A 27,942-nucleotide genomic window follows, 5' to 3' on the forward strand; every position below is an offset into this window, starting at 1 on the left:
TGAATTCAACTTATCAGACTCGTTTTATCTTCACTATGTATATACAACTCATACATATTGTTTATCTTTTGCACCTAATTGAGACTATCATAGCATCACCCAAAACTGTCTGCACGAACAAACACTTATTCTAACGTCACATCTTACTGCAACAATAAGTTATTTACTTATCAATTTATTCTGTTTTATTTTATTTTTATTACTCGTTTTGCTATACATACATAGTTGTTTATTCTTGTTCTGCGTTAAGATATTTACGTATTCCGCGTCTCCTTTATTTCTATTTCCTTAGTTTATTCCTTTCCTTCTTCAAAATCAATTCAAAATTCTTGCTAATTACACAGAACCTGATTTATTATTACTATTCTATTATTAATATTTTACTTTCCTTTTCCTTCCTTTCTCAAACATGGCATATGTAATGTTAACATTATTGAAAATTGTGTATTATTGCATTTTTTGAAGAAACCCGAAATGGTTTCTTCACAGCACTTATGTATCCATAAGGTGTTTGTGAATAATAATAATAATGATAGGGAGTGAAGTAGTTGAGCGTGTTGACAGCTTCACTTATCTTGGGAGTCTCATCAGCCCTTGTGGTCTGGTGTGTGACGAAATCTCAGCACTGATTAGAAGGCTCGTCTAACTTTCACCAACTTGCGTCATTTATGGCGTAGGCGAGATATCCGTCTAGCAACTAAAGGACGGGTTTACTGTGCAGCAGTTCGTCCCGTCCTACTTTATGGCAGTGAAACATGGCCGGTAAGAGTACAGGATATTCGTAGGCTGCTGGTATTCGATCATAGGTATCTTCGAAGCATTGCGCGTATGTCCTGGGACCACTGGGTAGGTAATGCAGTTGTTAGGAAACGGGTACTAGGTAATGATGGCAAATCGATTGACGAATTAGTGAAACTTCATCAGTTGAGATGGTTGGGACACGTGTTACGTATGCCCAACCACCGAATGCCCTGACGTGCAATGTTTCATGGTGTAGGAGCAGGTTGGAAGAAAGCTAGAGGCGGCCAGACCAAGACGTGGCACAAATACATGAAGCCACTGACGATTGGACTGAGCCATGTTGGTAGGTGTAGGCTTCCTGGTTGGGATTCGCGAGATGATAGCAATCGATGGTTAAAGACCTTGAATGACATAGCTCAAAATAGTTTGCCATGGCGAAGGTGCATCCACTCTTTGTGTTCTTTCTAATTCTAATCTTCTGAATTCTTCATGTTCCTATCTTTTTTCTCTTTCCAAATTTATTTCATTGGTTTATACTCCTTCAATAGTATCTTCAAACCCTTATTTTTCACATAATACTTATACTCTTACTACTTCTACTAATATGGGATTTGAATCGACAACTTCATCTCTGTGCTAATGTGGTATGGCAACTCGGACTGATGTACGTACGTACGAAGTTCTACGTTGTAACTGACTGACTGACTGACTGACGAGCCACGAAATCAGTTCGGAGACTCAAAATCAAACCTTATGAAGAGCGCCTCCAATTACTTAACATTTACCCGTTAGATTACAGGTGTCTTTGAGGTGACCTTCTTATGACTTACAGTATCCTTAATACTTCTGGTCATCCCCTTACACATCTTCTTAAGCTTAGTCACAACACTAACCTAAAAGGTAACACCCAGAAACTGGAGACCCAACATAGCAGAACAGACTGCAGACACAACTTCTATTCCGTAAGAGTTGTCAAGTGCTGGAATTCGCTGCCGACTGAGCTAGTCCAAGCGACTTCCCAGGAGTCCTTTAAGAGGAAACTTGACTTATTCTTAGGGACTAAGGATAACTTATTATGATTTACCAAATTCTTTTTTCCTCTATTATCGTTCATATACCTAGGTTTTTGCCTGGAGGTATTGGTGATCCACTGCTACTAGACACGGAAGCCCGTTAAGCGAAAGCCTCTTCTATACCGTCCTCAACCATTTGAACCATTTGAACCTATGGTTTATGGACGACCTTTAAGCGACCCTAAGGTGACCTTGGGGTCGTCCACCCAATAACTAAGGCCTAATGAGAATTGTAAACCCGTTACCTTTTGCCTGTTTGCTTCGTCCATAAATTATAGTCTCGCCATAAATTATTCCTAGTCTCCAGATTATAGTTAGAAAATGGGTGGTTATCAAATGAAACAAGTTACTGTACTGCGAATTTGAAGTCAGCAGTACTTGATTGTATTATGAAATCGTGAAAGATTGAAACAAATAATAATGAATCGAGGAAAATGAAAAAAACGATTGCAATGGTCGTTCACCTGAAGGACTGAGTTAACAACAGTGTGATCGCGTAAATGTGAGAATTTAACATGGGACTGACTGCAATTCTTATGCTTATGAAAGTGAACAAATCAGAATGCAGATAGGGATTTGGCGCAAATATTCAGCTGACAACTGCCTGTAATGATTGTCTGAAATCATTCGACAGTCGGGTCATTTAATATAGGACGGTCCCCGTCAAATTCAAGGACAACCGAAGAACAGCAAACAATTGTATTCCATGGATTGACTCATGAAGCAGTGGTCGCACCCCGTTCTTTTACACACTCCTACTAATACCTCAGGCAACCAATAAAAGGCACATTCTTTTATAAAATAAGGGGAAGATTCACCGAGAAATCTCCATGTACGTCTGCCATTGCAAAATAATGCGTAATCTTCGCCTTTTTGTCGCTCTATGTTTGGAATGTCATTGAATTGTCTACTGTACGCCCAAATTCACGCCGAATTGTCTACTTTCCGCTTAAATACACGCTTTATTGTCTACCTCCTGTCCATCTCCGGATGTCTTCTATGTTCCTCTTTATTTCCATTACAAACTACACGACGGTAGATTAAAAAACGATACATGGTCAAAGACATTTATTGGCAAGAAATGACATATTTTGCAAGGGGATTAATAACAGACAGATGCTTGAGCTGCGATCGTAGCGTATTTTTATTGTAAGTGCAAAGTTCCAATGTCATGTACAAAGGTCTGTAAAAGAAATTACAGGTAGTGGATTATTAATCAAGAATGCGCTCTAATTATTAGGCGTATATGGAATCAAATGGGCTTTCATAACATACACTTCATTAGTCCGAACGTTTCACATGCAGGTCAGAATGTCAGCGTAAGGTAAGAAAAAGCTTTATTAACAATTGAGTTAATCGTAAAAGTGTATTTCAATAATAACTCCTTTGTTAAACGGCAGTGTTACTATTTGAATAAAAAATAATCTTCCTGTGAATTCTGTAATTTAATAGACATAAAAACTTACGACATCTTAATGACATAGTTTGTCAAACGGCTGTCTACCTGAAGTATGACTTATGGTTGAGTTCGTGAACATTGAACACTGCATTTACAGAACAATGGTGAATGGTTATAACTCTTTAAATTAATACACACTTGTTCAAGTTTTCTTCTATGACTCTTCTGTATTTTGTTTCTCATGCCGTGAAGATACCCTTATGTAGGGATGTCATAGAGTTTACCAAGTTATTTATCGTTGATGACTGATGATAAGAGCTGCGATGTTAGTGTACCTTATGATCGAAAACCTTTCTACTCCTTATGCTGCGATAAAACCTGCACTTCTGAAGTGCCTAAATGAAGTTATTCTGGTGTTCTCCAGCGTCATTATTTATTTTTAAGTGTCAGACTTTGCTGATGTTTGTACAGTAGTGGCCAAAACGCTAGCTTGAAGCCTACCACAAAAAGAGATCTTCACATAACGCTGAGCTGCTTACTTTGCCACAGTGCAATATTTATGCACGGGTTTCTTAATCTACCTCACATAAAACTCAAATGTTAAGGAAGAAAGAGAATCTAAAGCTCTATGTGCATGAACGTCATCAGGAAGTTGCCTCAACAAACACACATTATGAACTAAGTTTCCAGGTCCATAACACCATTCATATTCTTTAGGAAGATTTGATAAATCATTCCCAATAGAATCTTTTGCGCTTCTGTGTAATCTGGAATGCGCTAACAAATGCATTGCTAGCGCTAAACGCTTGAAATTCAGACATAACCGTAATGGTCATCAGTATTTAAGAATTACGGGGCCTAAATGCAGAAGGCACAATCAACATCCTGTCGCTTTCCATACTGAGACTGATTCTCATGTCCGATATTTACGCTAAAAGTCTGAAGGAGCAATTCCAATACAACTTGAGATTAACTTGTTTATATCCATAATTACGGATTTTTTCATCTTTCTATGTCTTTAGTACGAGAAGTCTATCCAATGATTGATAAGGTTCTTCATCACACCAAAGTACACCGTGTGCGTTAGATCTAAACGATATTTTGCGATCATATTGATGAAAAGCGCTTCGAAATCTGAACAACCTTGGAGGCGAATCAGTTGAATCCGCTGACGAATACTGTCATCAGTTCGCAATGTACATTCACCATTTGTTAACCTCATCCTCCCGTTATGGCCCCGACCCACTACAACAAACCTATTACATCCTGACTTACAACTGTGATTAACTGTGTATCTATCATCTGGTCGAGCAGGCGTGTCATAGATTACAGTGACCAGTTTAAAAGTTATTTATTTATTGAGCCTAGTACTATGAGGCCTTAGGTCGGTTTCAGTTTGAAAAGGACAGGAGGTTAAGTAGCCTGTGTTGGTCCAGGTAATGGTGGCCTCTCAGTTGATGCAACTTTATTTTGAAAGCGTCGACAGAGTGAGCTCCAATCACGTGTTCAGTTAATAAATTCCATTCGTTGATGATTGGATGGGAAAGTCAAAAGTCAGCTGACAATTAGTTTGTCCTGGGTTTGTGAACATTTTTAGAGTGTCTTCGTAAATTCTCTTCTGGAAGACAACTTGTGAGGACATGTCAAATGTAAATTTATCACTAAGTAATACAAAAAATGTAATTAAGTTGCCTCTGGTTCTTCGATATGATAATGGAAATTGGTTTAGTTTAGTCAGTCGATCATCGCATTTGTTATTCCAGGAATCAGGTTAGTTGCAGTTCTTTTAACCTTTTTCAACAGAGTTCTGTCTCTTTTAAGGCAAAGGCTAGTAGCTTGTATGCAGTACTCGAGTTTAAGATGAACAAGTACTGCGTGCAATTTCAAAAAGGTTTTAGCATCGACATGGCTGAAGACTCTAGGTATCGACCAAAGGGTTTTAAAACATTTTGCGGTCATCGAACGACAGTGTGTAGTAGATTTTTAAGTCTTGGCTGACGATAACTCTCAAGTCATTATGTCTGGACCAAAGGTAGTTCAATGTTATTAATTATAAATGTATTTGTCACTTGGTGAACAGTACGCACCATAATGCACTTGGAAGGATCTATCGGTAACCGCCTAATTTTGGACCGGTTAGATAATTTCTCCAGGTCATTTTGAAGTTCTAAACTATCACCTTTACTTTTTGCCGCTCTTCATATCTTCACATTGTCAGCACATAACAAAACCGACAATGATAGGTGAATAGGAAGATCATTTACATAAAAGAGGAACAACACTGGCCACAGAACTGTCCCCTGAGGCACTCTGCAGTACAGTTTCTTAGCTAGATAGCTTTGAGTTCGCCCGCACTCTTTGTTAACGCCTAACCAAGAAGCCCTTCATCCACATAAATAAATTGTCCTCAATGACGATATTAATCGACTTATATAACAGCCGGTTGTGGGAAACTTCGTCAAAAGCCTTGCTGAAATCAGTGTAAGCTATGTCTTTAGGTAAATACTGGTCTTTAAAAGCGCACCAACCTTCATAGTCTTCTGATGAATTCGTTAGATAGAGATGACCTGTTCTAGAGCCATGCTACTGTTCAGAAAGGATATGGCTTTCGTCAAGATACATAAACAACTCCCGAATAATCTTTTCCGAAATTTTAACAACTATGCTGGTTAGGCATATGGGATAATAGTTCTCATGTTCATGTCTTGTACCTGCTTTGAATATTGGACTCACTATAGCATTCTTCCAGTCTTTTGGTAATTGACTCAGGGTTACAGATAGATTGAAACAAAACTTGCAAATTCGTTTAGTAACCAAGAATGCTCTTCATCAGGCCTCATGTATTAGCCTATATCAGGCTCATCTATTAGACCAAAGACATGGGGTTCTTTAAAGGTTACGATATTCAGTGTGCGTCGGGTTCGTATGAACTGAAGGTAAGGACGTCTCTACGGTATATACATTGCCAAAGTAGTTCGGGAATATCTGAGTTTTACCATAGCCGTCCTCCACTAATGATGTAGTACTAGTGTCTCCCCAAAATGCTGAAATATTTCCTCTACTCTTAGTCCTTTGGTTTATGTACGAGTATAAGTGTTTAGGTTATTCTATAGATTCCTTAACAGGTCTCTCTTCGTACAACACTTCAGACTTGATGATAGTCGAGTCACAAATAGTTCAAGATTCACGATATTGTGATTCTGTCCGGTCAGTAAACAGTAACCTTAATGTCTCCTCTTACGGAGAAGTGTGCGAACTTCTATGCTGAACCACGGGGGGTGTCTCGGAACCCTTGGTGTAGTATGAGGGGTGTGCACTGCAGTGACTTTTAAGTATACATTTCTGAATACGTCTTGAGCCGTCCCAATGGGGACTATGGCTCTATTGACCAATCTGATGAGGATGCTGAGTGAATAATACATTGTATATCTGTTTTCCAGTCATTAGGTCTGAGTTGTGATGACATATGCTCGTTATTGACATATATATGGAAATCAAAGGTTGGAACTGCATGGTCACTTTTACCTCAGCATGGCATATAATGGAGATGTTTGACGTCACCCTCATAATGGGTCAGTATGAGATCGAGTAAGGATGATTCGGAGTCCCAGTCAAACTTAGTTGCTTCTTTCATATTTTGCGCTAGGGCATATGTGATACCGTACCAAAGAATTTCTGTTCAAAGGGTTTTCTGACAATTGAGTCCTTAGATTTTCCATGTCTATCGTAGGTGAATTAAAATCTCCTGAGATTAAACATCCACTATTCGATGACCAAGTGTTGAGACCGTCTAGCAAATCCTCATTCATCTCACAGCTTGGGCTGTGGTAAACCGAACCAATCAGCAGCTCTTGTTCTCTGCACTTCAAGTGACAGCTAACTAATCATGTCCCATTTTCTTGGGATATGTTATCAATGGCAGTAAATAGGGTAGTATTTCTAATGAATAGAGCTACAAACGAAGCCTGCTCCATTCCCCATACAATCTAAAAACAAAAGGGGTTCAAATAGCTTCGAAAAAGAAGGGAGACAGCCATTTGTGCATCAGAATACTTTTTTCAGCGCTATATTTTATAATTACACATAATCCCATATTTTCAAGCTTATTTCTGAACCACCTTCATTCATATAGTTCCTTATCCACTTATACCTTGTTTACACTTATTTTCTTTAACATATTAGAATTCTCTTGTTTAGTAACAGAGATATAGACTAAGTAGTTATATCTTAACTATTCCTTCATGAATATTGTGTGCTCTACTTTTTGTTCTTTCTTTTTCTTACATCCTTTTTCAGCCCCTTTGAGATACGCCACAGATATGGAGCGGGTGAATTCGTCCCGCACCATTATTAAAGCCTCAGATATTCCGGATGGATATAAGGCTGCTGTTTCTGGAAGCCCCCGACGTCGCATAGATCTATTTTCGACCATCAGTTGCATGTCGCAACGCAACCTTCATAAGAAAACATCAGTTAATTGCGATCGAGTAGAAACAGGTTTGAATGAACTCACTGCGTTTATAAGCCTGCTCGTGTAAGAGTTTAGATCCATTTTCATTGAAGAAGATGAAGGATCCACGAACTCTCTTGGAAGTCAAGGTGTCGTTCCATAAACAAGTTGAGCTGCGGTGTATCCAATGCCAGCTTTCACTGCATTGCGAACACCAAGTAAGACCAGTGGAAGAGCATCGGTCCACTGTGGAACGTTTGCAGCTGATAGTGAAGCTTTTAGTCGTCGGTGAAAGCATCCTACCAATCCGTTTTCTTGTGGACAGTCATTCAGTAGCGAGTGATAAGAGTTCAAAATTAGGCTTAACACAACAATAAGCACATAACGCAGAAAGAGGAATATTCACTTCTTTTAGCAAACCAAATTGGCTTTAGGTCACGCGGACGCAGGATTAAAGTAATGCAAAATCGCTCTCACTTCAGTAATATATCAAGGCCACATTAGCTATCATGGTTGTGGCCCGTCAAGCCCATTGTGTGACCTTGTCACTGCCCCCTCATTGGTTGGCGCCAAGACAACTCATAATCCGTCCGAATGATCACGAGTATATTCTAGCGATAAACTTCTTCACTAATGGGCTCTATAATAACAAGTGAAAAACGAATTGGAACTCATAACGGCTGCTTCCACTGTGACGAGGTGTTAGCAGTTGTCCTACTAAAATATCTTCCTGAATACAGAAATGCTACCGTAGTGCGATCCCGCGATCCGGACATACTGTCTGCTTGCGATATAGTCGTTGACGTTGGTGGTGTTTACGACCCTGAAACACTTCGTTTTGATCATCATCAGAGGTAAGTCCACTAAGGCTTTGTTATCCTCACACTCTAGGGATTTCTCGTTAACATGGTCCCAATATTTCGGCGTGAAAATGTGGGATGTTAAACTGAGCAGTGCTGGACTGGTGTACGTACATTTTGGGAAAAGAGTACTATCTGTACTAACTGGCCTTGAAATTGGACACGAAGTTCTAGAAAAGATATACATGAAAGTATTCTAATAAATACTATAACTAGTTAAAGATATACGAATCGTTCATTTTAGAAATTGATGGGCAGGACAACGGTATTGCACAGTCTAAAGTTCCCTTGAAGTGAGTTTTCTTCCACTTTTTATCGTCCAGGTACAATATAGGCACTAGTTTATATTGCAGAGTTCGACGACTTAATCCTTGGTGGAATAACGAGTCAGAAGAATCAGAAGTATGTTTTTGATTCTAGATTCTTAGTAAGCTCCTGCTTTTGAATATATAACAGCCCCACTGGCGAATCACGTAGAAATTTTGTAGCTCCAAGTCAACCTGACCTTAAATGAGATACCATTTACGTCTTAATAAACACAATCACTGTCTATATTTGTAAATACGAGAGTTCAAACTCCAGGTCAAATTTAGTCTCAAACGATTAGAATGAATATAGTTTCAAAACCGTGTCCTTCTTATAAATTTTGAAAGTAGTGAAAACACCTTTTTGAATAATTTTTTTCGTTTCACCATTCTTTCTATCGAAGGCATACCGAAAACTACAAACATGTGGCATACCTTTATTGATAATAAGTTCCATACCTTGATATTTTTTCCATAAAACTAGACTTAACCAACACCCAGTTTAATAATAAACCATGTTCTCCTCTACGTTTTAAGGTTTTCAAATGTAATAATGTCGTTCAAGTGTGGCGCATATGTATCTGGTGCCCCTTTGTACCAATATGTATGTATTTAAATAAATAAATCTCGTTCAAACATCTGAAACTAATAAAGACAAAAACACCATGGATTGTCACAGTTATTCTCTGTTATACTATCTGGATACTCTAAAAAACCAGTGTTTTTTTTCCGCAGATTGCGAGTCATAGCTTCGTTGTCCCCGAAGAAAATACTCAACTTCGTAAATACAGTCATGAAACACTACTTGGTGGAATGTACATGGATTTTTGTAGAGCTATCCTATGAGTGACCACTCAGTGACATTACTGCAATTCTCATGAATGCTTCATTTGAATTGCGCCAACCGTGAAACAGACCTATTGGATGTAGCGGGGTTTAGCATCTTCAGAACGTTATTCTCAACTCTGATAATTAACGTAACTAAGCTTATAAAGTTAAATGAGTGGCTGCACGGTAAAGAAAGTTAACTGATATAGTCCGTCAAACCATATAACATAAGTTTGTTTGCAAAGTCCTCACCATAGTTTTAAGTCGTTTACCACGACTTCACGTATTCTTCGTTTTACCAAATTACTCTCCGACACTGCTGTATTTATACAAAAATCCAAACACCGGTTGTTTGATCTGATGACCATTTCAAAGGATTATCTATCCTGATTGTATCCGAGATTTCTTTGTCATTGTACCATCGTGAGATACTATTTCTTAGTTCAAGATATTTTCAAAGGATTCTCTGTAAATGTCACTTTGTGTGTCGATTTTCATCATGATACTAGTTGTTAGTGGCCTTTGTACAACCTGTTTGTAATTCACAAAAACTCCCTTAGTGCTTAGTTTTTAGTGAATTATTCACAGTTTCCCCAATCATATCTGTATGTTTGTTATGGTTGCTGGTAAATATTTCAGTTTGTCACTTGAATGACTTTTTAAAAAATTAATACTTGACGTGATATATTTACTTGGGTTTGTATTTACCATTACATATTCTATGCTATTTTTATCATATCTGCAAGTTATGAGGACTAATCTTTCATGGTAAATTTATGTTTATCAACCGTAATTTTGTACGTATTAGTCCCGAACCTTCTGCTCAACTGTTTCCTTGACAGACTGCATTCCAAAGAGCAATCAATTTAGTCAGTCGTGAATTCCTTGATACCGTGGACTACTTTACCAATTGCTGGTGGCCTGCACGAAATATTGTAGCTAAAGCAATGAATTGTCGTGGAGATGTAGATTCATCGAAAACTATTATAGTACTAGATAGATCTTGTCCATGGAAGAGCCATCTATTTGACTTGGAGCGTGAAGAACGTGCGGAAACAGTTGTTTATCCAGAACCACTCCATCAAGCAAGTTATCGTCCCATACCAAAGTTTCCCCCTCAAATTCTCTTTGTCATACTACCATCAGATGGTAATTGGGTTGTTCAAGGCGTACCAAAAGACAAGTTCGACATTCGGTAGGCTTATTTTTTTCAAATCTTCCACCACTATTTATTAGACGTTATCATCATTTTAGTTCCTTGTATGTTTAACATAAGGAATCATTACTATAATGTTCATGTAATTCCATTCACACCATCTCACTTCTGGTCACTTCTATTATCCGTGGTCTGATCTGAAACTACCAACTTCAAAAATACTTTGGTTATCAAAATCTATTTCAACCGATCAGTGGTTAATTAAAATAACCCATTATGTCATTGAATAAAAATGACGAGAATTCAGCGGAAAAAAGTTTCGTTTCGACGAAATCATTCACTTAAGCCGTACATTTGTATTTATAATTATACGGAAAACGTGTCTTTAGAAGGATAGAAAAGATTGCATTGTAAATTGATTCGAGACTCCTATTATGAAATGACGTTATGCAATAACCAAGGGGTAAGAAAAGAATATAAGGATAGGAATAATTTACGGGTCAGATAATTGTCCAGTTGACAGATAAGAAGAAAAACGACAAACATAAAGGTCATAATAATAAAAGCTGAATAACGGTCAAGAAAACTTGTTTAAAGCAATAATAATAACTGATTACAGTTTAAAACTACAAAACAACAATTTTAAAAATCAATAATAATCAAGTAAACAAATTAAAAAAAAACAGCATACTACTAAAGAGAATAAAAGTCAAGGAAGGATGAGCGGTTGGACGTACCGTTTTTGCACGCAAAGTTCGGGCGTGGGTTGGTGGATTGTCAATGCCTCAGCAGTACATAAGATTTTGATTCGACTTCCCTTCGATCCAATTCCTTTGACTGTATTTTCAAAGAATACTCCTTTGGAGTGATGTATCCAAAATTGATTAAATGCTCCTGTATTGAACTAGTAATTGTTTTGCATTCTTTTAAAAGCCATACCGGGTAGTGTTCTGAGGTACGTTTGGAAAGTGATCGCTTTGTGCGGCCAATGTATTTTTATTTGATTATTATTGATTTTTCTCCGCTGAATTCTCTTCATTTCTTGATCAGTGGTTTTTTATATTTTCAATAACAACGGATTTTATTTTGAAACTCATTTGTAGTTGTACTCACAAGGTTAAAGACCTATTTATGTTTTCTACATTCTTATCCGTACGTCTTGGAGAAAGAACATTCTTACTACCTTACTATAATGTTTATTTTCTTTGATAGCTGACTGTTCTGATCAGCGAATGTTTGATGTATCTCTCACATCAATTAGGGGGTAATATACCAGAATTAGTCTTCTAAGGCACCTTGTTTGGAAAGAGGTAGTCAAGTATCCTAGTGTGAGCCACTATTTTATTTAGGAGGCTAGGTCAAATAAAGTCCTGCTAGCTTGCGAAACTGTGACACTAAACCTGGCTCGTTTGGCTTTCAAAAGCCTTGACTTACAATGCCGCTGGGATGCTCAGCTATTCATCTAAGAGCAAATATATTGCACAGAATCTCTGTGTTTTGCTCTTATGGTCATAATCAATATAAGGTCTGAAGCAAATGTATTTCGGCACAAATTGTCACATTCCATTAGCAAAATATGGTGAAACGAATAAAGTAGATGTAAAGGAAGTCAACTACTTACTGAAATAAGTCCAGGACAGTCATTCATATCGAACTGCTGTACTCAAGTTAACAACACACATAAGAAGCTCATGTGGCTTTTGTTTTTTGACCATTTCCTTAACACCTAATATTAACTCAAAATTTTCAATGCTGTACAATGACTGTGATCATGTACTTAGTAATTCATTTTCTAAAATGCTTCAAATAATGAGTCAGTGTTGAATCTTAGTAAATCACCTGTGTTTATAGGTTTAGACTCTTCATTCCAGTCATAAATTTCATGTTCTCTTATGTCTGTCTTACGACAGTTGAAATGATATGTAGAAAATTTCTCCACATTTGGTTATTCCGTTGTCATAACTTATCTACTTGCACCTATTACCCCTCGTTGAGGGGCATAGGCAGCCCACTAGCATTCTCCGTCGAACTCTCTTCTGGACTCTCCTTTCCAGTTGCTTTTCATCCTTTTTACGTCTGCTTCTAATTCCAGATACAATGTATTCTTTGGTCCTCCCCTTTTCCGTTTCCCTTCAAGATTCCAAGTTAATGCTTGCTTCGTGATGCAGTTTGATAATTCCCACAATGTATGTCCTATTCAACTTCAGCATGTTTTCCTAATTTCCTCTTCAACTGGGAGCTGGTTTGTTTTCTCTCACAGTAGGCTGATGCTGATGGTATCCGGTCAACGGAAATTCTGTATCTTGCGTAGACAATTGTTTATGAATATCACCAGAAGAAAGAGGAAGGGCGAGAGTAGGCAGCCTTGTCTGACTCCGGTCCTCACTTGGAATGCATCTGTCAGCTGTCCTTTATGCACAACTTTGCAGTGTAGTCCGTCATATGAATTCCGGATGATGTTGACTATTTTCTCAGCTACTCACTCTATAGTGTCTAATAAGGTCCCATAATGTTCTCCTATCCACATTGTCAAACGCCTTCTCATAGTCAATAAAGTTGATGTATGGTAACGAGTTCCATTTAACTGGTTGTTCAATGATGAACCGTAGTGTCGCGATTTGGTCTGTGCACGACCGGTCCTTACGGAATCCAGCTTGCTGATCTCGAAGTTGTGCTTCTCCTGAAACTTTCATGCGGTTCAACAACACTTGAAAAACTTTCCTGTTACTGATAGCAGTGTGATGCCTTTGTAGTTCTCACATTTGCTCAGATCTCCTTTCTTTGGTATCTTGACGAGTTATTCTTCTCCCCATTCTTACGGCTTTCGCTCTTCCCAAATCTTTCTGAATGGAACGTGAAGCATGTTTACAGTTACTCCTGTGTGTGACCTCAGTGCTTCAGCTGTTATGTTTTCAGGTTCTGCTGCTTCCCCACTCTTCTTTTGTCTGATGGTTATGTTCATTTCTTCAATTGTCGGTGTGGTAAAAGTTAGGGGAAGGTCTTTAGATGCTACATTGGTATCCGATGAGTTCAGTGGGGTTGGTCTAATCAAGAGTTCCTCGACCCTAACCCAGGGTATTAATAGAGATCCTCTCCTTATGATTATTCTTCATGCGGCTGAGAACCCCCTAGCACGTTTAAGTTAGTGCTTCTTCGATTTCTTCACACAAATGAAATGAGATTTGTGCGGCGCACATATATCTCGTGCCCCTTTGTACCAATATTTATGTGTTTAAATAAATAAATAAAACTCTTCACCGATGTTTTCCGTTGTAGTTTCCTCTTCTCTGAGTAGATCCTGTAAGGCTTGGAATCTAGTTTTGAGAGATATCTTGAATTTGTTGAGTTTGCCAGTATTTCAAAGAAAGGCTGTATTAAACCTTGGTAATTCTGTTTATCCAGTTGTCCAGTACTTCTTTGGTTTTAGTTTCATTTTGGCCACAACCAGGCGGTGATCTCAAGCAATGTCAGCTCCTCTCCTGGTTCTCACTTCTTCCATTGTCCTGAATTTTTTTGTTGATACAAATATGATCGATATGATCCTCTGTTGTGTGCTCCAGTGAAGGCCATGTAGCTTTATGTGTGCGTTTATGGGGGAATATAGTGCCACACATAACCGTTTTGCTGAATGCACATAGATTTGCAAACCTCCCACCACTCTCTTTACTTTCTCCCAGTCCATGATGTCTTCATACCCGGTGTTGTCCATTCTGACTTTGGCGTTTAGATTCCCCATCAAGATGGTTAGGTCCCTTCCTAGACACCTCTATGATCGACTGCAGCCTCGTAGAACTGATCTTCATCGTCTTCATTCCTGCGATTGGTGGGCGCACAGCACTTGATAATATTCATTATAATCCTCTCCTTTGCTTTGAATGATATTTTGATTTCCAAATCTATCACCATTTTTGTTTCCTTCTCCCAGTCTGTTCATGTCGTCCTATAATACTTCATAACCATTGTTGTCCATTCCGACTTTTGCATTTAGGTCTCACATCATAATGGCCAGGTCCTTTTTGCTGGGCACTTCGCTACGATCGGTTGCAGCCCTTTGTAAAACAATTTTGTTTTATCGTTGTCATTGCTATCATTGATGGGTGCATAACATTGAATGACATTTATTGTAATTCCCACCTTCTTTGTTTTGAAGGATGCTTTAATGGTCCTGGGTCCATGACATCCCCATCCTTTAAGTGCATTTTGTGCTTCTTTGGGCGGCATCTGTGTGTTCGATCCTCCCGATCTCCCATATCGCTCGTACGTTCCATCTACCCACATTACTTGTTGCTCTGGTTGTTAGAACGGTCATTAATCTCGTGACTTTCATCATGAGGTGTCATAATTTCTCCTTCAAGTCATAGGGCAGAGTTCAGATGTTTTAATTTGTTTATTCTGGTTAGTGTAGTTTTAGCAAGGTTGTTTTCTACGGGATGCGATTGCCGATCTCACGCCCAGCCCTCCTCCTTTAACTGGTCTTGGAACCGGCGGTAACTCTAGAAGATCTACAGACGGAGCCACTGTCATGACTAACTGACATATATAAACAATGTATAGTCTGGTTTTCGGACATAATTTCAATCAGTTTTGTTTCTCAGTGATGCAAGCAAAAACGCTACTAAAGGATACTAATAAGGAAGCAAGTATTCCTGAATCACTAGTGTATCCTTTCAAATTAGCATTAAAGGCAATTGCATAAACACTGAAGCCAATTTTTTATTCACTGTATCTAGTTACTAATTACCACTATTCCCTAACCTTCAGTCTATAAATCACTTGCTCGTATCTTAGTCTATCTGCATGGGTTTGAGCAGTTATTCAATTGTCTGATAACCCACTAAATAGGTTTTTTTATGTATTAATTTTCGTACATATAAACTCCATAAGGATTCTCTTTAACCTTTATTCACAACTTGCTTTATCGAATTAGGTTACCATTCCCTAACGACTGGCGTTCACTGCAAGATGATCAATTGTGTGCAATGACGGGAATATCAGGTTGCATTTTTGTGCATAACAGTGGTCATTTAGGTTCTAATAAAACACTTGACGGTGCAATTGAAATGGCACGTTTTGTTGTAAATGAATCAAAACTTCAAACGGAGAATGTTATTCGAACTGCCTTAACTCCGCCAAAGTTCAGTCGTGGTCGTGGTCGCAAGTCTTTTGTAAATAACCGTAATAAAAAGCATTAGTTTCTTCTTGTTTTTGAGACCTTAGTTTTTTTAAGAAGAACCGAAGTAAGAGTTTCGAAATTTATATTTTATTACTGAGCCATTATTTTTTAAGCGAACCAGCTATGCACCTGAAATTTTCGAGGATATTGATATTCATTTTTATTAATATTTCATATTGTGTAATCCTTTTATTCTTATTTTCATAACTCACCCATAAGATTTATGATTGCAATTATTTGCGTTCTTGCATTCGCTGTACAATGCATATATAACAAAATTAACATGATGTGGTCACTTTGTTTATACAACCGCAGAATGTTTATAGTTTATTCCTTTTTATTTGTTGGTATTTTCATAAAATAACTTTACTTCACCCTGTTTCTCCTTATTTTGTTTGATTATTTTTCTTGTACTTCGTATTACTTTTTCCTATAAATAAAGAACATGTCTCCCTGAGATGTTTTTGGATAGTTGATGGATTTAAGGTTGGATGTAGTTTGTTTAATCCGATAACGATACGCACATTCGACTTTGTATTCTCTTCGTTCATTAAAATTTGAACCAATGAAATGATCGTATTGAGCTTCATAGCATAAATTGTGTGGTTGTGAATGAACAAGGGTGGGGATCTCTTGAATGTTTCGTTGTCATACCATTAAGGACACTGCTCCAACAATTCTGATTTTCAGGATAGTTCAAATTTAGTTTCTCACCTGGTTCATTCTTATGTAGAAGGGAATTCTCACCTCTCACAGTAGACTTATTTTAGATGCCAGAGTTCATAGTTTCAATGAATTCGGATTTGGTAAGGTGACAGGATGACAATGTGTTACTCGCCGAATTGTCCACCATATCCGAATCACAATTGGAAGTTGAGCTGACATCGCATTCATCAAGTCTCCAGATGCCGCAGCTACGATTAGACATATTGCTTCCGTTGGTAAATCTACTCTATCTATTATTATTTGACTACTTTTTTGCATCGAGCTTAGCTGTGTCTGGAACATGTTTGTATTTCCGTATTTCATATAACAGCCCAACTTACGCTTCGCCATACGACATTTCGTACATCTCCAAACATTCTTGTCGTTAACTAATTTCTCTTTGATGAATTTGTAAACATTATTAAGAGGTCGGGGACCTCGTCACTTTTCACGTATTCTAGTACCACTCCAATGAGGCATATAGAAATATGATCTGGAATTCGATTTGCTACTTTTATAAATATTTTTTGGTATTTTGAAGTCTGTGCATATAGTTTGTTATAAAACGAAACAGATGATAATTTGTTTTTTATGCAATTGTACTTTTACTACAACTAATTAATCGTAGTTTAATATCTTAGCACTTCCCATTACCTACAACTGTCTTCGATACCCTAATAAGTCATTTCAAGACAAACTGCTAGTTATTGTCGATTCTCACCTTTATCGATGAGTACCTTTGCGTACACTCTTACTGGTGGTCTGCTTTCTGTATGATTGTTTTTGTGGCTCACAACCTGCTGGCAAAATAATTCTCTTTCTTTGAAAGCAATAATATCCTGCTTCCTTACATTTTCATTTGCATCATGGATTCTAGTTTCTAAATATACTTAAGTCTTCGAATTGTCTAGTCGCGATACGGTGTGTGGCTGTTTATATTTGTCTGGTTTAACAATGATACAGTACTGTGGTTTTCAAATATATTGGCTCAAGTGTATCTAGATTGTAGCCAAAGCACATTTTGTATTATATAAGTGACTTATAATTTTGCCAGATATGTGAACCTATTATCCAGTCACCGCTACTTAGTACTGTAGTTTAGACCAGTTTTAAAAGTTATACTGTTTCGTTAGAAAGTCATATAGACATGCTATTAAATTAATAGATCAGATAGTTCTGATAATCTTGAAAGTGACCTGATTGTTATCCACTTTCAGTCAGAGATTATTCCCGTTTTTACAGTCAGTCAGTCACAACGTAGAACTTCGTACGTACGTACATCAGTTCGAGTTGCCATACCACATTAGCACAGAGATGCAGTTGTCGATTCAAATCCCATAGTGGTAGAAGTAGTCGGAGTATAATCAGAAATCCAAAAGATTAGGGTTTGAAGAAATTATTGAAGGAGTATAGGACAGTGAAATAAATTTGGAAAGAGAAAAAGATAAAGACGTGAGGAATTCAGAAGATTAGAATTTGGTAGAACACAGAGTGGATGCACCTTCGCCATTGCAAACGATTTTGAGCCATGTCATTCAAGGTCTCTAACCAGCGGTTGCTATCATCTCGCGAATCCCAACCAGGTAGTCTACACCTACCAATATGGCTCAGTCCACTTGTCAGTGACTTCATTGATTTGTGCCACGTTTTGGTCTGGCCACCCCTAGCTTTCTTCCAACCTACTCCTACACCATGAAACATTGCACGTCGGGGCAGTCGGTGGTTGGGCATACGTAACACATGTCCCAGCCATCTCAACTGATGAAGTTTCACTACTTCATCAATCGATTTGCCATCCCTACTTAGTACTCGTTTCCTAACAACTGCATTACCTACCCGGTGGTCCCAGGATATACGAGCAATGCTTCGAAGACACCTATGATCGAACACTAGTAGCCTACGATTATCCTCTACTCTTATCGGCCATGTTTCACTGCCATAAAGTAGGACGGAACGAACTGCTGCACAGTAAACCCGTCCTTTGGTTGCTAGACGGATATCTCGCCTACGCCATAAATGACGCAAGTTGGCGAAAGCTAGACGAGCCTTCTGTATCCGTGCTGAGATTTCGTCACACACCAGACCACAAGGGCTGATGAGACTCCCAAGATAAGTGAAGTGGTCTACACGCTCAACTACTTCACTCCCTATCATTAGTTCAGGTGTCGATGCAACCCAATCCTGAAGTAACATTTTGCACTTCGAGGGAGAGAATCGCATTCCGAACATGCCTGCATAGTTGCTTATAGTGGTCAGAAGACTCTGCATGTTGTCAGCGTCTTCACCGAGTAAAACTATGTCGTCGGCGAATTCCAAGTCAACAAGTGAGCCTCCCGGTAAAAGTTCAACTCCTGGAGATTGAGATGATGAAAGTGCTATCTCTAAAAGTATGTCAACGACAAAGTTAAACAAGAATGGGGAGAGTGGACAGCGCTGACGAACACCACTTGAGGTAGTCAATTCTGATGACAGTTCGCCATAGGCTCTAACTCGACCAGTTATGTTCGAGTAGAGAGCCTTTATGAGGTTAACGTACTTCTTTGGTACTCCTTTCACTGACAAACACTGCCATAGAACCTCTCGATCAACGGAGTCAAGTGCCGCCTTAAGGTCAAGAAATACTACTATTGTGGGACGTCTGAATGTATGTCTATGTTCTAGGACCTGACGTAGGGTGAATATCTGGTCTATGCAACCACGTCCAGGTCGAAAACCAGCCTGGTGTTCTCTAGTCTGCTCTTCACGAGCTTTGGTTAGGCGACCTAGTATTATTGAAGCTAATATTTTAGACACTATATTAGTCAAACTGATCCCTCTGTGATTGTCACAGGAGGACTTTTGTCCTTTCTTATAGACTGGCACAATCAGTGATTGGGACCAGTCAGATGGAATTACGTCCAGTTCCCAGATTCTACCTAAGACCTCAGTCAATCTCACTGCTAGTACTGGACCACCATCCTTAAAAATCTCAGGGGTCAACCTGTCAGGGCCTGCTACTCTCCCTCGCTTCAGATTTCCTATAGCTTTTTCAACCTCGCAGAGGGTTGGAGGACTTACATCAATTTGCCATTCAGGACGACTGGGGATCATGGGTAATTGAAGTGTGGCTGAAGGCCAGTTGAACTGATCCCTAAAGTGTTCTGCCCATCGATCCAATCTCCTGGATTGAGAATGAATAATATGCCCATCTTTATCTGAGATGGTTTCACTGATACTTGGGTTCCTAATACCGGTTTCTTTAACGAGTCTGAATAGCTGCCTACTGTTACCTATTGCCGCTGCCTTTTCCATCTCTCTTGCTTTCGCTACCCACCACTGTTCACGATCATTACACAGGCTTCTTATAAGCCTGCGCTTAAGTTGACTCCGCTCTTCGTTATGTTCAGAGCCAGGTGGGATGAGTTTTCGAGCATCTATCAGTGCGGTAGATGCTGCCGAGATCCATTGTTTCTCCCTAACCTTATGGTTTACCTTACTAGCGGATATCACTGCTGTTTCCACAGCTTTTCGGATGTCATTCCACGTTGCCTCGGGGTGGACACAACTTACATGGCTGCCTAACTGTTTTTCCAGTTGTTCCTGAAATATATTCTTAGCTTGCTTATCATTAAGTAGAACCCTAAGAGGTTTCCCTTCAGTGTCTTTCCTACGTCCAGTAAGACGCAGACAGATACGTGCTCGCACTAGAGCATGATCTGAATCTAAACATGTGTTCCAGAATGAGCGACAGTCTTCTATCGAGCCCCTCCATCGGTGGCTGATAGCGATGTGATCTAATTGGGTCCAACGTTGGGACGAATTCGGGGGTCGCCATGTCAAAAGATGTTTTTCCTTATGCTTAAAGTTAGTATTTGCAAGAAATAGGCGGTTATCTGAGCATAGCTGCAACAGACGGTCGCCATTATCTGTTCTTTTCGCCATGACACCATAAGATCCACCCAGGTGTCTTTCCCTTTCACTTAGTTTACCTACTTGAGCATTAAAGTCACCAGCCATTATTACTACATCAGAACGCCTAGCTTTTCGGAGAAGGTCAGAAAGTCTCCTGTAGAACTCATCTTTTATATCGTCTGAGCTGCAGTCAGTGGGAGAGTAGGCAGAGACGACGAAGAGGCAACGACGAGTTTCCCTATCTTTCCGAGTCCTTACTGATCCGTTTAGTCGGACAGCGCATAGACGACTGTCTACTGGGATCCAGTCTAAAAGAGCTAGTTCAGCCCTAGGACTTAATGCTATACCTACTCCAGCGAGGCCACGGGAAGCAGCATCAGGGCTTCCAGATACACGAAGCGTGTATCGAGATGAATCTTTATTTTGATTAGGTGCGGTCAAATGAATGACACTACTCGGATCTTGTATGTGCGTTTCGGAGACGCAGCACACATCGATGGTGCGAGATTCTAGAGTCCTAGCTAAGGAAGCCTGTTGTCCTATTTGGCACAATGTTCGGACATTAAAAGTTCCTACATGTAGTTTAGAGCGTGGTTTCAGGAGACCAGGAATAACGTTCTGTGTACTTGAATCGTTTGCCCTAGCGGTGCAAGGTGATAAAAGGACGTGGGAAGGGTTAGTCGTGGAGATAAGAGTGTTATTAGGTGTAGGAAGGATTTGAAAGTGACCAACTTGGTCTCGTGTGCAGTTAAGGGTATGAGGGCTAGTATCACTTCCCGGCTGCCAACACCGTGCAAGGGTATTTCTTGAGGGACCTGAAAAAGAAGTTGGATTAGTGTTGGTCTTAACGACCTGGGAGCGTGACCGCAGTGCCCAAGGGACAACTGCTTGAGGCCGGTCACGCACGGCCTTTTTGTGGTGGATTTTTGACGTGTTAGCTCCGTTCTTCAAAAGTCCTTACCGCCGGAGACGGAAATCCGTGGGATAAGGCGAGGTGTGCATTTTTAGGGTCGACCTTTTCTAACCCCACTCCTCCTTGTGGGAAGGCAGCATCGCTGTCATGCTGGTTGTCTGAAGGAAACACCTTACTGCTGTCACACCTCTGTACAGTCGGCAGTACGACTTCGCCTTCGGACCTTGGGATTGCTGCTTTTAGTCTCACCGCTCTTCAACCGACCTGTCTGGCATGGTAGGACCTTGAGGAACGATTGTTCCAGCCAGCATAGCTCGATTGGATCATCACGATAGGCAAGCCCGACCACCACGTCAAGGTAGCAGCAACGGTCGGGAAGCAGCAACGTTTTTACACAAACTTTTTAATATATATGATGGGTTTAGATAATATATTCTAATGTCCTTCTTTAAACATTAATTACCATGTGATCAGAAGTGAAATAGTCATTATCAATAATATTGGATAATGAATATGCTTCACCAGAAATTGACTAAAGTCAAAAAAAAGTATTTACCTATGAATTTTCACTAAGTCGGTTGAAGGTATTATACTTTCTGCGATACCTGAATGTCTTTCATCTAATTCATTATAAAGTAGTAAGTAAAGAATACTACTGTATTATCCTAAACCATGAGGAAATACTTATTCAGTTTCCATTGATTGTCTTAATAGTCTATCAGTTAGTGTAGAAAACTATCTTCAAATTCTAGCTAATCTCCACAATTCTTCCAAATAAACATTGATTAGCCAAATCAAAACTAGCCACTGTATTTGATAAATAGCAATAATTATTCTAATGAGAAGTTATTATTTCGCAATATTTTAATATATTCCAGTGACATAAAATCTGTTATGATGAGTTCCTTTCTCATAATTCATGTATGTATTGTTTTAAATAAAACATGGCACACAACGTTATTCATTTCCTTAATTTCTTTTAAATATTTATCCATTAGAAGTGTATGAATGATAAATGATATTTGAAACAGACTCTTTCTTTACATACTCCATTTAAATATTATTGGCTACATATCTGTTCATCAAGAAATTTTGGTTATACTCAATCTTACTATGGTATTTATCGGAAGATAATATGATAAGTTTGCAATCTCCAATAAAAATATTTCACTGGTATGCTTATGTCAACTCCACCTGCAGCTCTTTTAGAGTTACTGCCGGTCCCAAGCCCGGGTAAAGGAGGAGGGTTGGGCATGGGGTTAGCGACCCCATCCTGTAGAAAAACTAACTCGCTAAAAGAACGCTAACCAGAAAAAATAATTCAGACCATTTGAACTCTGCCCTGGGAGTTGAAGGAATAAGCAGATATGAAAAAGATGAATAACAACTGCAAAAGATTGCCCAGGACAGAGTTGGGTGGAGAATGCTGGTGGGCGGCCTATGCTCCTCCACGAGGGGTAACAGGCGTAAGTAAGTAAGTAATGCTTATGTCATTAATGCAGTATTAATGACTGGGTTTAGTTACTCTATCAAATTTTCTATTATTTATATAGTCAAAAAGTACATTGTCTATTTCATCAAATAAAATAAATATTCATTAGTATACGTTAGTTATGTGGAGTTGTCTTTTATTACCCTATAGTGTCTTAGTCTATCATTGGGTATTAGGATTTCTATACTTACAATTTTACATTTAGTTTTGTTGAGCTCACATGTTTACTGTAATATACCATACGACTTCTAGGAGAAAAAACAATTCAATTTAACAGTAGAGTCAACTGTATATATTACAGAAGTTTTTTAATATTTTCTAGTTGCATAGGAATTTACTAATACTGAAGTGGGTTCGATCTGTGAACCTATTTTTATTTTTGAGTATTCGATTTATTCTGAAAATCACTTTCTAAATGTTACAAATTGGAATATTTATACTTAACGTTAGACATCGTTTATTCTTGAAAATCTCTATTTGTTTTTTATCCAATAAACTGGGCTCATTGTTATCATCATACCATTATATAACGTGTTTGTTAAAAAGAAACCAAATCCGGTTGTATACCGAGTGTTTTCCAGTCAAATATACTGCAAATTATCTATCATCTAATGTATTAATCAACAATCTATATACATCATATTTTTCATTAATCGCTTGAAAGTTATACATTTTATAATAGCTAGTGTTCATTGCTACCTTGATATGATAGATAACTGTTACTCTCATCAGTGACATATAGGTTACCAAGATTATTGCTTCAGAAGAAGATAGGCAGACGGAACAGAAAAATATAATAAACATTTTGCAACTTAATAATTTTCTTAGGAATATCATTAAATATTAAATATGAATAATATATTTGTAAAATCTCAGCGAATGAATTTGAAGTAAACCCAACGTTTCGCCTGGCAATCTGGTCCAAGCTTTTTCAAAGAATTATAATCAAACATCAAAATTATCGAATATAAATAGGTACATGGTTCTTCGTTTCATTGTACACTGAATAGGTCATCCTATCAACGTTAAAAATGTCTAAACTAGGTATATGTATTAGTGTGTAAGAGATTTGTGATGTGAAATGATAATGGTAATATAACATATTGTATAGAAACATAAGTGGTTAGAGGAGAAATTTCATTCACAATATATATTGTCTTGATGATGCAACGGATGTTCTAGTTTTACAACTAGTTACCAGTAGCACCTTCTATGTTCGATCGTTCCCAGTCAGATAGAAATCAGAAGTCAGACGAGAAGAGGCAGGAAAGATATATTTGATTCGTTACCAATATATCGAGGACCTTTTCTATAAGCTGGCTAATGAAACGTAGGAGCTGTGTCCCACGCCGTGTTGAAACGTGATCTGGTACGGATGCATGACCGAAAGCCTTCAGTTAAACAAGTCCACTTAAACAACGTGGTCAGCATCCAATGTCGAACACTTAATGAGCTATTGATTTTGGGGAATTATTTACAGCTACAGATCACTCCCCCCTAGTGAGGTAGTGATGCCCCTAAGACGTGACCAGCCAGAAGTTTAAACCCAACGAGTTTGTCGTTGGTAAACACTCTTCTGATAGCTTGCTTCGTTTAGCAGCGTCTGGTCGTCTTTCCTTAAACTATGGGACCAAAATGTACAACATAGCAATAAAGAAATATAGTACAATGAAAAATTCCGGTTCCTTGGGAAACTTCGTCGTTCTTTTCCAGCCGTCCTGGAAAAGAGGAAAAATAGAACGTGTGAGTGCATGTCAAAAATACACTCGTACTTGCGTAGGGACACAAGGTGAGCGGGAAAAAAAAAGAATAAACTAATACACTTACAAAAAGCGTAAAAGCGATCGGAAAAAAATGGTTTTCTTTTGGTTTTTTTTATATATAAAAATATATATATACGCTCAAAAAAAGATAAAAATGTTTTGTTTTTTTTTGTTTTTTTTTTTATATAAATAAAAAAATGAGCATATTAAAAAAAATGTTTATAATAAACTATGAAAGGGTAATTCAAGATAAAGCTTATGTCCTACGTGCAATATTCGTTAAGATGTTCTGGAAATCTTACTCGTCTTCCAGAACGCGTTGTTTTAGGTTTATCTATCGACGTTGACGAAGTATCAAGTTGTGTGTCGGCTGTCGTGTAGGGTACTACGAGTAAAGTAGCTGTGTCGTTTGCTTGTACCGAAGGAAAATCGACGTAGCTAGGGTTTCCTTCTAAGTACGCTGCTTTGAGTAGGTCGATACTGATGCTATCGTTCGTACCGTTCTTATCGACTACATAGTACTTAAGTTCGCGTTGAAGAACTTTGAAGGGTCCTTCGTATGCTGATTCGAGGGGTCGTCGATGTGAGTCTCGACGAACGAAGACGTGTGTACTATGTCGTAATTCGGGTTGAACGAAAACATCAGTTGATTGAGGTCGAGTGTGAGCAGGTTTAACTGAACGCATAGCGTTTGTAAGCCTACTCGTGTAAGAGTTTAGATCCATGTTCAATGAAGAAGCTGAAGGATCCACGAATTCTCCTGGGAGTCGGAGTGTCGTTCCGTAAACGAGTTGAGATGCCGTGTATCCAATGTCAGCTTTCACTGCATTGCGGATACCTAGCAAGACGAGTGGAAGAGCGTCTGTCCCCTGTGAAACGTGTGAAGCTGATAATGAAGCTTTAAGTTGTCGATGAAAACGTTCTACCAACCCGTTTGCTTGTGGGTGGTAGGCGGTCGTTCGGAAGCGCGTGATTCCTAATAGTGAGGTCAGACAACGGAAAAGTCCAGATTCGAACTGGCGTCCGCGGTCTGTAGTGATGGTTGAAGGGCAGCCGAAATTTGCTACCCATCGTTCGACGAAAGCGCGAGCCACACTTTCAGCAGTAATATCCTTAATCGGTACTGCTTCTGGCCATCGAGTGAAACGGTCTACGCATGTTAAGAGATATGAGTATCCGTTTGAATCGGGTAACGGTCCTACGAAATCTAGATGAACGTGGTCGAAACGAGCGTCAGGAGTTTTGAAAGAGCCTAAGGGACATTTGTTGTGTCTAATTACCTTAGACTTCTGGCAGCTTACACAGGAGCGTGCCCACTCCCTCATGTCTTTATTCAAGCCAGGCCAGCAAAACCGTTCGGCTATAAGTTTGACTGTTGCACGAGCACCTGGATGAGAAAGATTGTGCAACGTATTGAAGACGTTGCGTCGATAATGTTTTGGTACTATTGGACGATCCCTACCTGTAGATGTGTCACAGAGTAAGGTCTCCTTACCTGTTCCCATCTGCTTAATACTTAGTTTAAGAGTGGTCGAGGATAACTCATGCTGAAGATCAATGTCTTCTTTTTGAAGCTGAGCGAGTTTAAGAAGGTCGATTCCTTGGAAACTGTTCAAGGAACTTATTCGAGACAAGGCGTCTGCGACTACATTGTTAGCTCCAGAAATGTGTTGAATATCTGAAGTAAACTGCGAAATGTAGTCGAGTTGTCGAGACTCTCGCGGTGAGTACTTATCTGAAGATGAACTTAAAGAGAAGGTAAGAGGTTTGTGATCGGTAAAAAGTGTGAATTCTCTTCCTTCGATGGAATGTTGAAAATGCCGTACAGCACAATACATAGCTAGGAGTTCCCTACCGAACGTGCTGTACCTAGATTCCGCGTCTAGCAACCGTCTGGAGAAAAATCCTAAAGGTTGCCATGAGTTGTTAACCCATTGTTGTAAGACTCCTCCGATTGCTGAGTCGGATGCGTCTACGGCGATACTAATGGGCGCTTGAGTGTTCTGATGAGCAAGCAGGGTTGCTTTAGCGATGTGTTCCTTAACTGTGGAGAATGCTTTACGGGCTGTGTCGTCTAAACTAATTGATTTTGCATTTCCACGAAGCTGATCGGTTAACGGTTTCATGAGGGATGCGCATTTGGGTATGAACCGTCTATAGAAACTTCCAAGTCCGTTAAAAGTTCGTAAGTGCTTGATCGTGGTCGGTTCTGGGTAATCCAGAATGGCCGCCACTTTGCTCCTAAGGGGTCGGATGCCTTGGGCATCAATAGTGTGTCCTAAGAAGTCTAAGGAGTTAGTTCCGATTTGGCATTTCTGAATGTTGACAGTAATGCCATGCCTTTGGAGTCGATCGAAAACAATGTCCAGATGCTTGAGATGCGATTCTCTGTCCGGACTTGCTATGAGGCAGTCATCAACATACGCATGTACGAAGTTGAGACCTCGGAAGACATCGTCGATAAACCTTTGGAAGGTTTGAGCCGCATTTCTTAAACCAAAAGGCATTCGTAGAAATTCGTAAAGACCGAAAGGAGTGATGATGGCGGTTTTAGGAATGTCGTCAGGTGCCATCGGTATTTGGTTATAAGCTTTAACTAAGTCGATTTTCGAAAAGACAGTTGTACCTTTCAAGGTAGCTGTCAAATCGTGAATATGAGGCAGCGGGTACCGATCGGGAATGGTTTTAGCATTCAGACGCCGATAATCACCAGTTGGCCGCCAATCATTGCTGTCCTTTTTAGGGACCATGTGCAATGGGGATGCCCATGGACTATTCGATGGTCGAATTATCCCTAGGTCCATCATGTGGTCGAATTCGTTTTTAGCTAACCTAAGCTTCTCGGGAGCGAGTCTTCGAGCTTTCGAAAATACAGGTGGTCCTGTAGTCGAGATGTGATGTGTAACATTGCTGGTTACACAAGGTAATTTCGATTGCGATTGGTATATCTCGGGGTATTTGTCGAGTACTGATTGGTACGAGGGGTCTATGGTGTGCTTAATCGTGACTGGGGATAACCTGCAACCAGAACAAGGAGTTACGCAAACGGATAGTTTAGTGTTTCCATCTATTAACCTTCTTGAGCGAGTGTCGATGAGTAGATTGTGGTGTTGTAACAGGTCTATACCAATGATTGGCATAGGGACATCTGCAACCACGAAAATCCAGTGTATGGGTTTGCGTAAACCCACGT

General features: G+C 39.2%; 2 protein-coding genes across 2 annotated transcripts; one reads left to right on the top strand and one right to left on the bottom strand.

Moving 5' to 3' along the window:
• Positions 1 to 8,296: 8,296 nt before the first annotated feature.
• On the top strand, positions 8,297 to 16,004 carry Smp_024490 (metal dependent hydrolase-related; the record flags this gene model as incomplete). Its single annotated transcript, XM_018793534.1, has 6 exons — positions 8,297 to 8,517; positions 8,555 to 8,714; positions 8,746 to 8,816; positions 8,847 to 8,925; positions 10,499 to 10,851; positions 15,740 to 16,004. The coding sequence occupies 6 exons, from the start codon at positions 8,297 to 8,299 to the stop codon at positions 16,002 to 16,004; spliced, it is 1,149 nt and encodes a 382-aa protein (XP_018648036.1).
• Positions 16,005 to 16,765: 761 nt separating this feature from the next.
• Smp_135440 (hypothetical protein) lies at positions 16,766 to 17,041 on the bottom strand (the record flags this gene model as incomplete). The annotated part of the gene is made up of 1 exon (XM_018793535.1): positions 16,766 to 17,041. The coding sequence occupies one exon, from the start codon at positions 17,039 to 17,041 to the stop codon at positions 16,766 to 16,768; it is 276 nt and encodes a 91-aa protein (XP_018648037.1).
• Between the last annotated feature and the right edge of the window lie 10,901 nt (positions 17,042 to 27,942).

Source organism: Schistosoma mansoni, chromosome 1 (genome assembly GCF_000237925.1).
Source record: "Schistosoma mansoni strain Puerto Rico chromosome 1, complete genome".
NCBI lineage: Eukaryota > Metazoa > Platyhelminthes > Trematoda > Strigeidida > Schistosomatidae > Schistosoma > Schistosoma mansoni.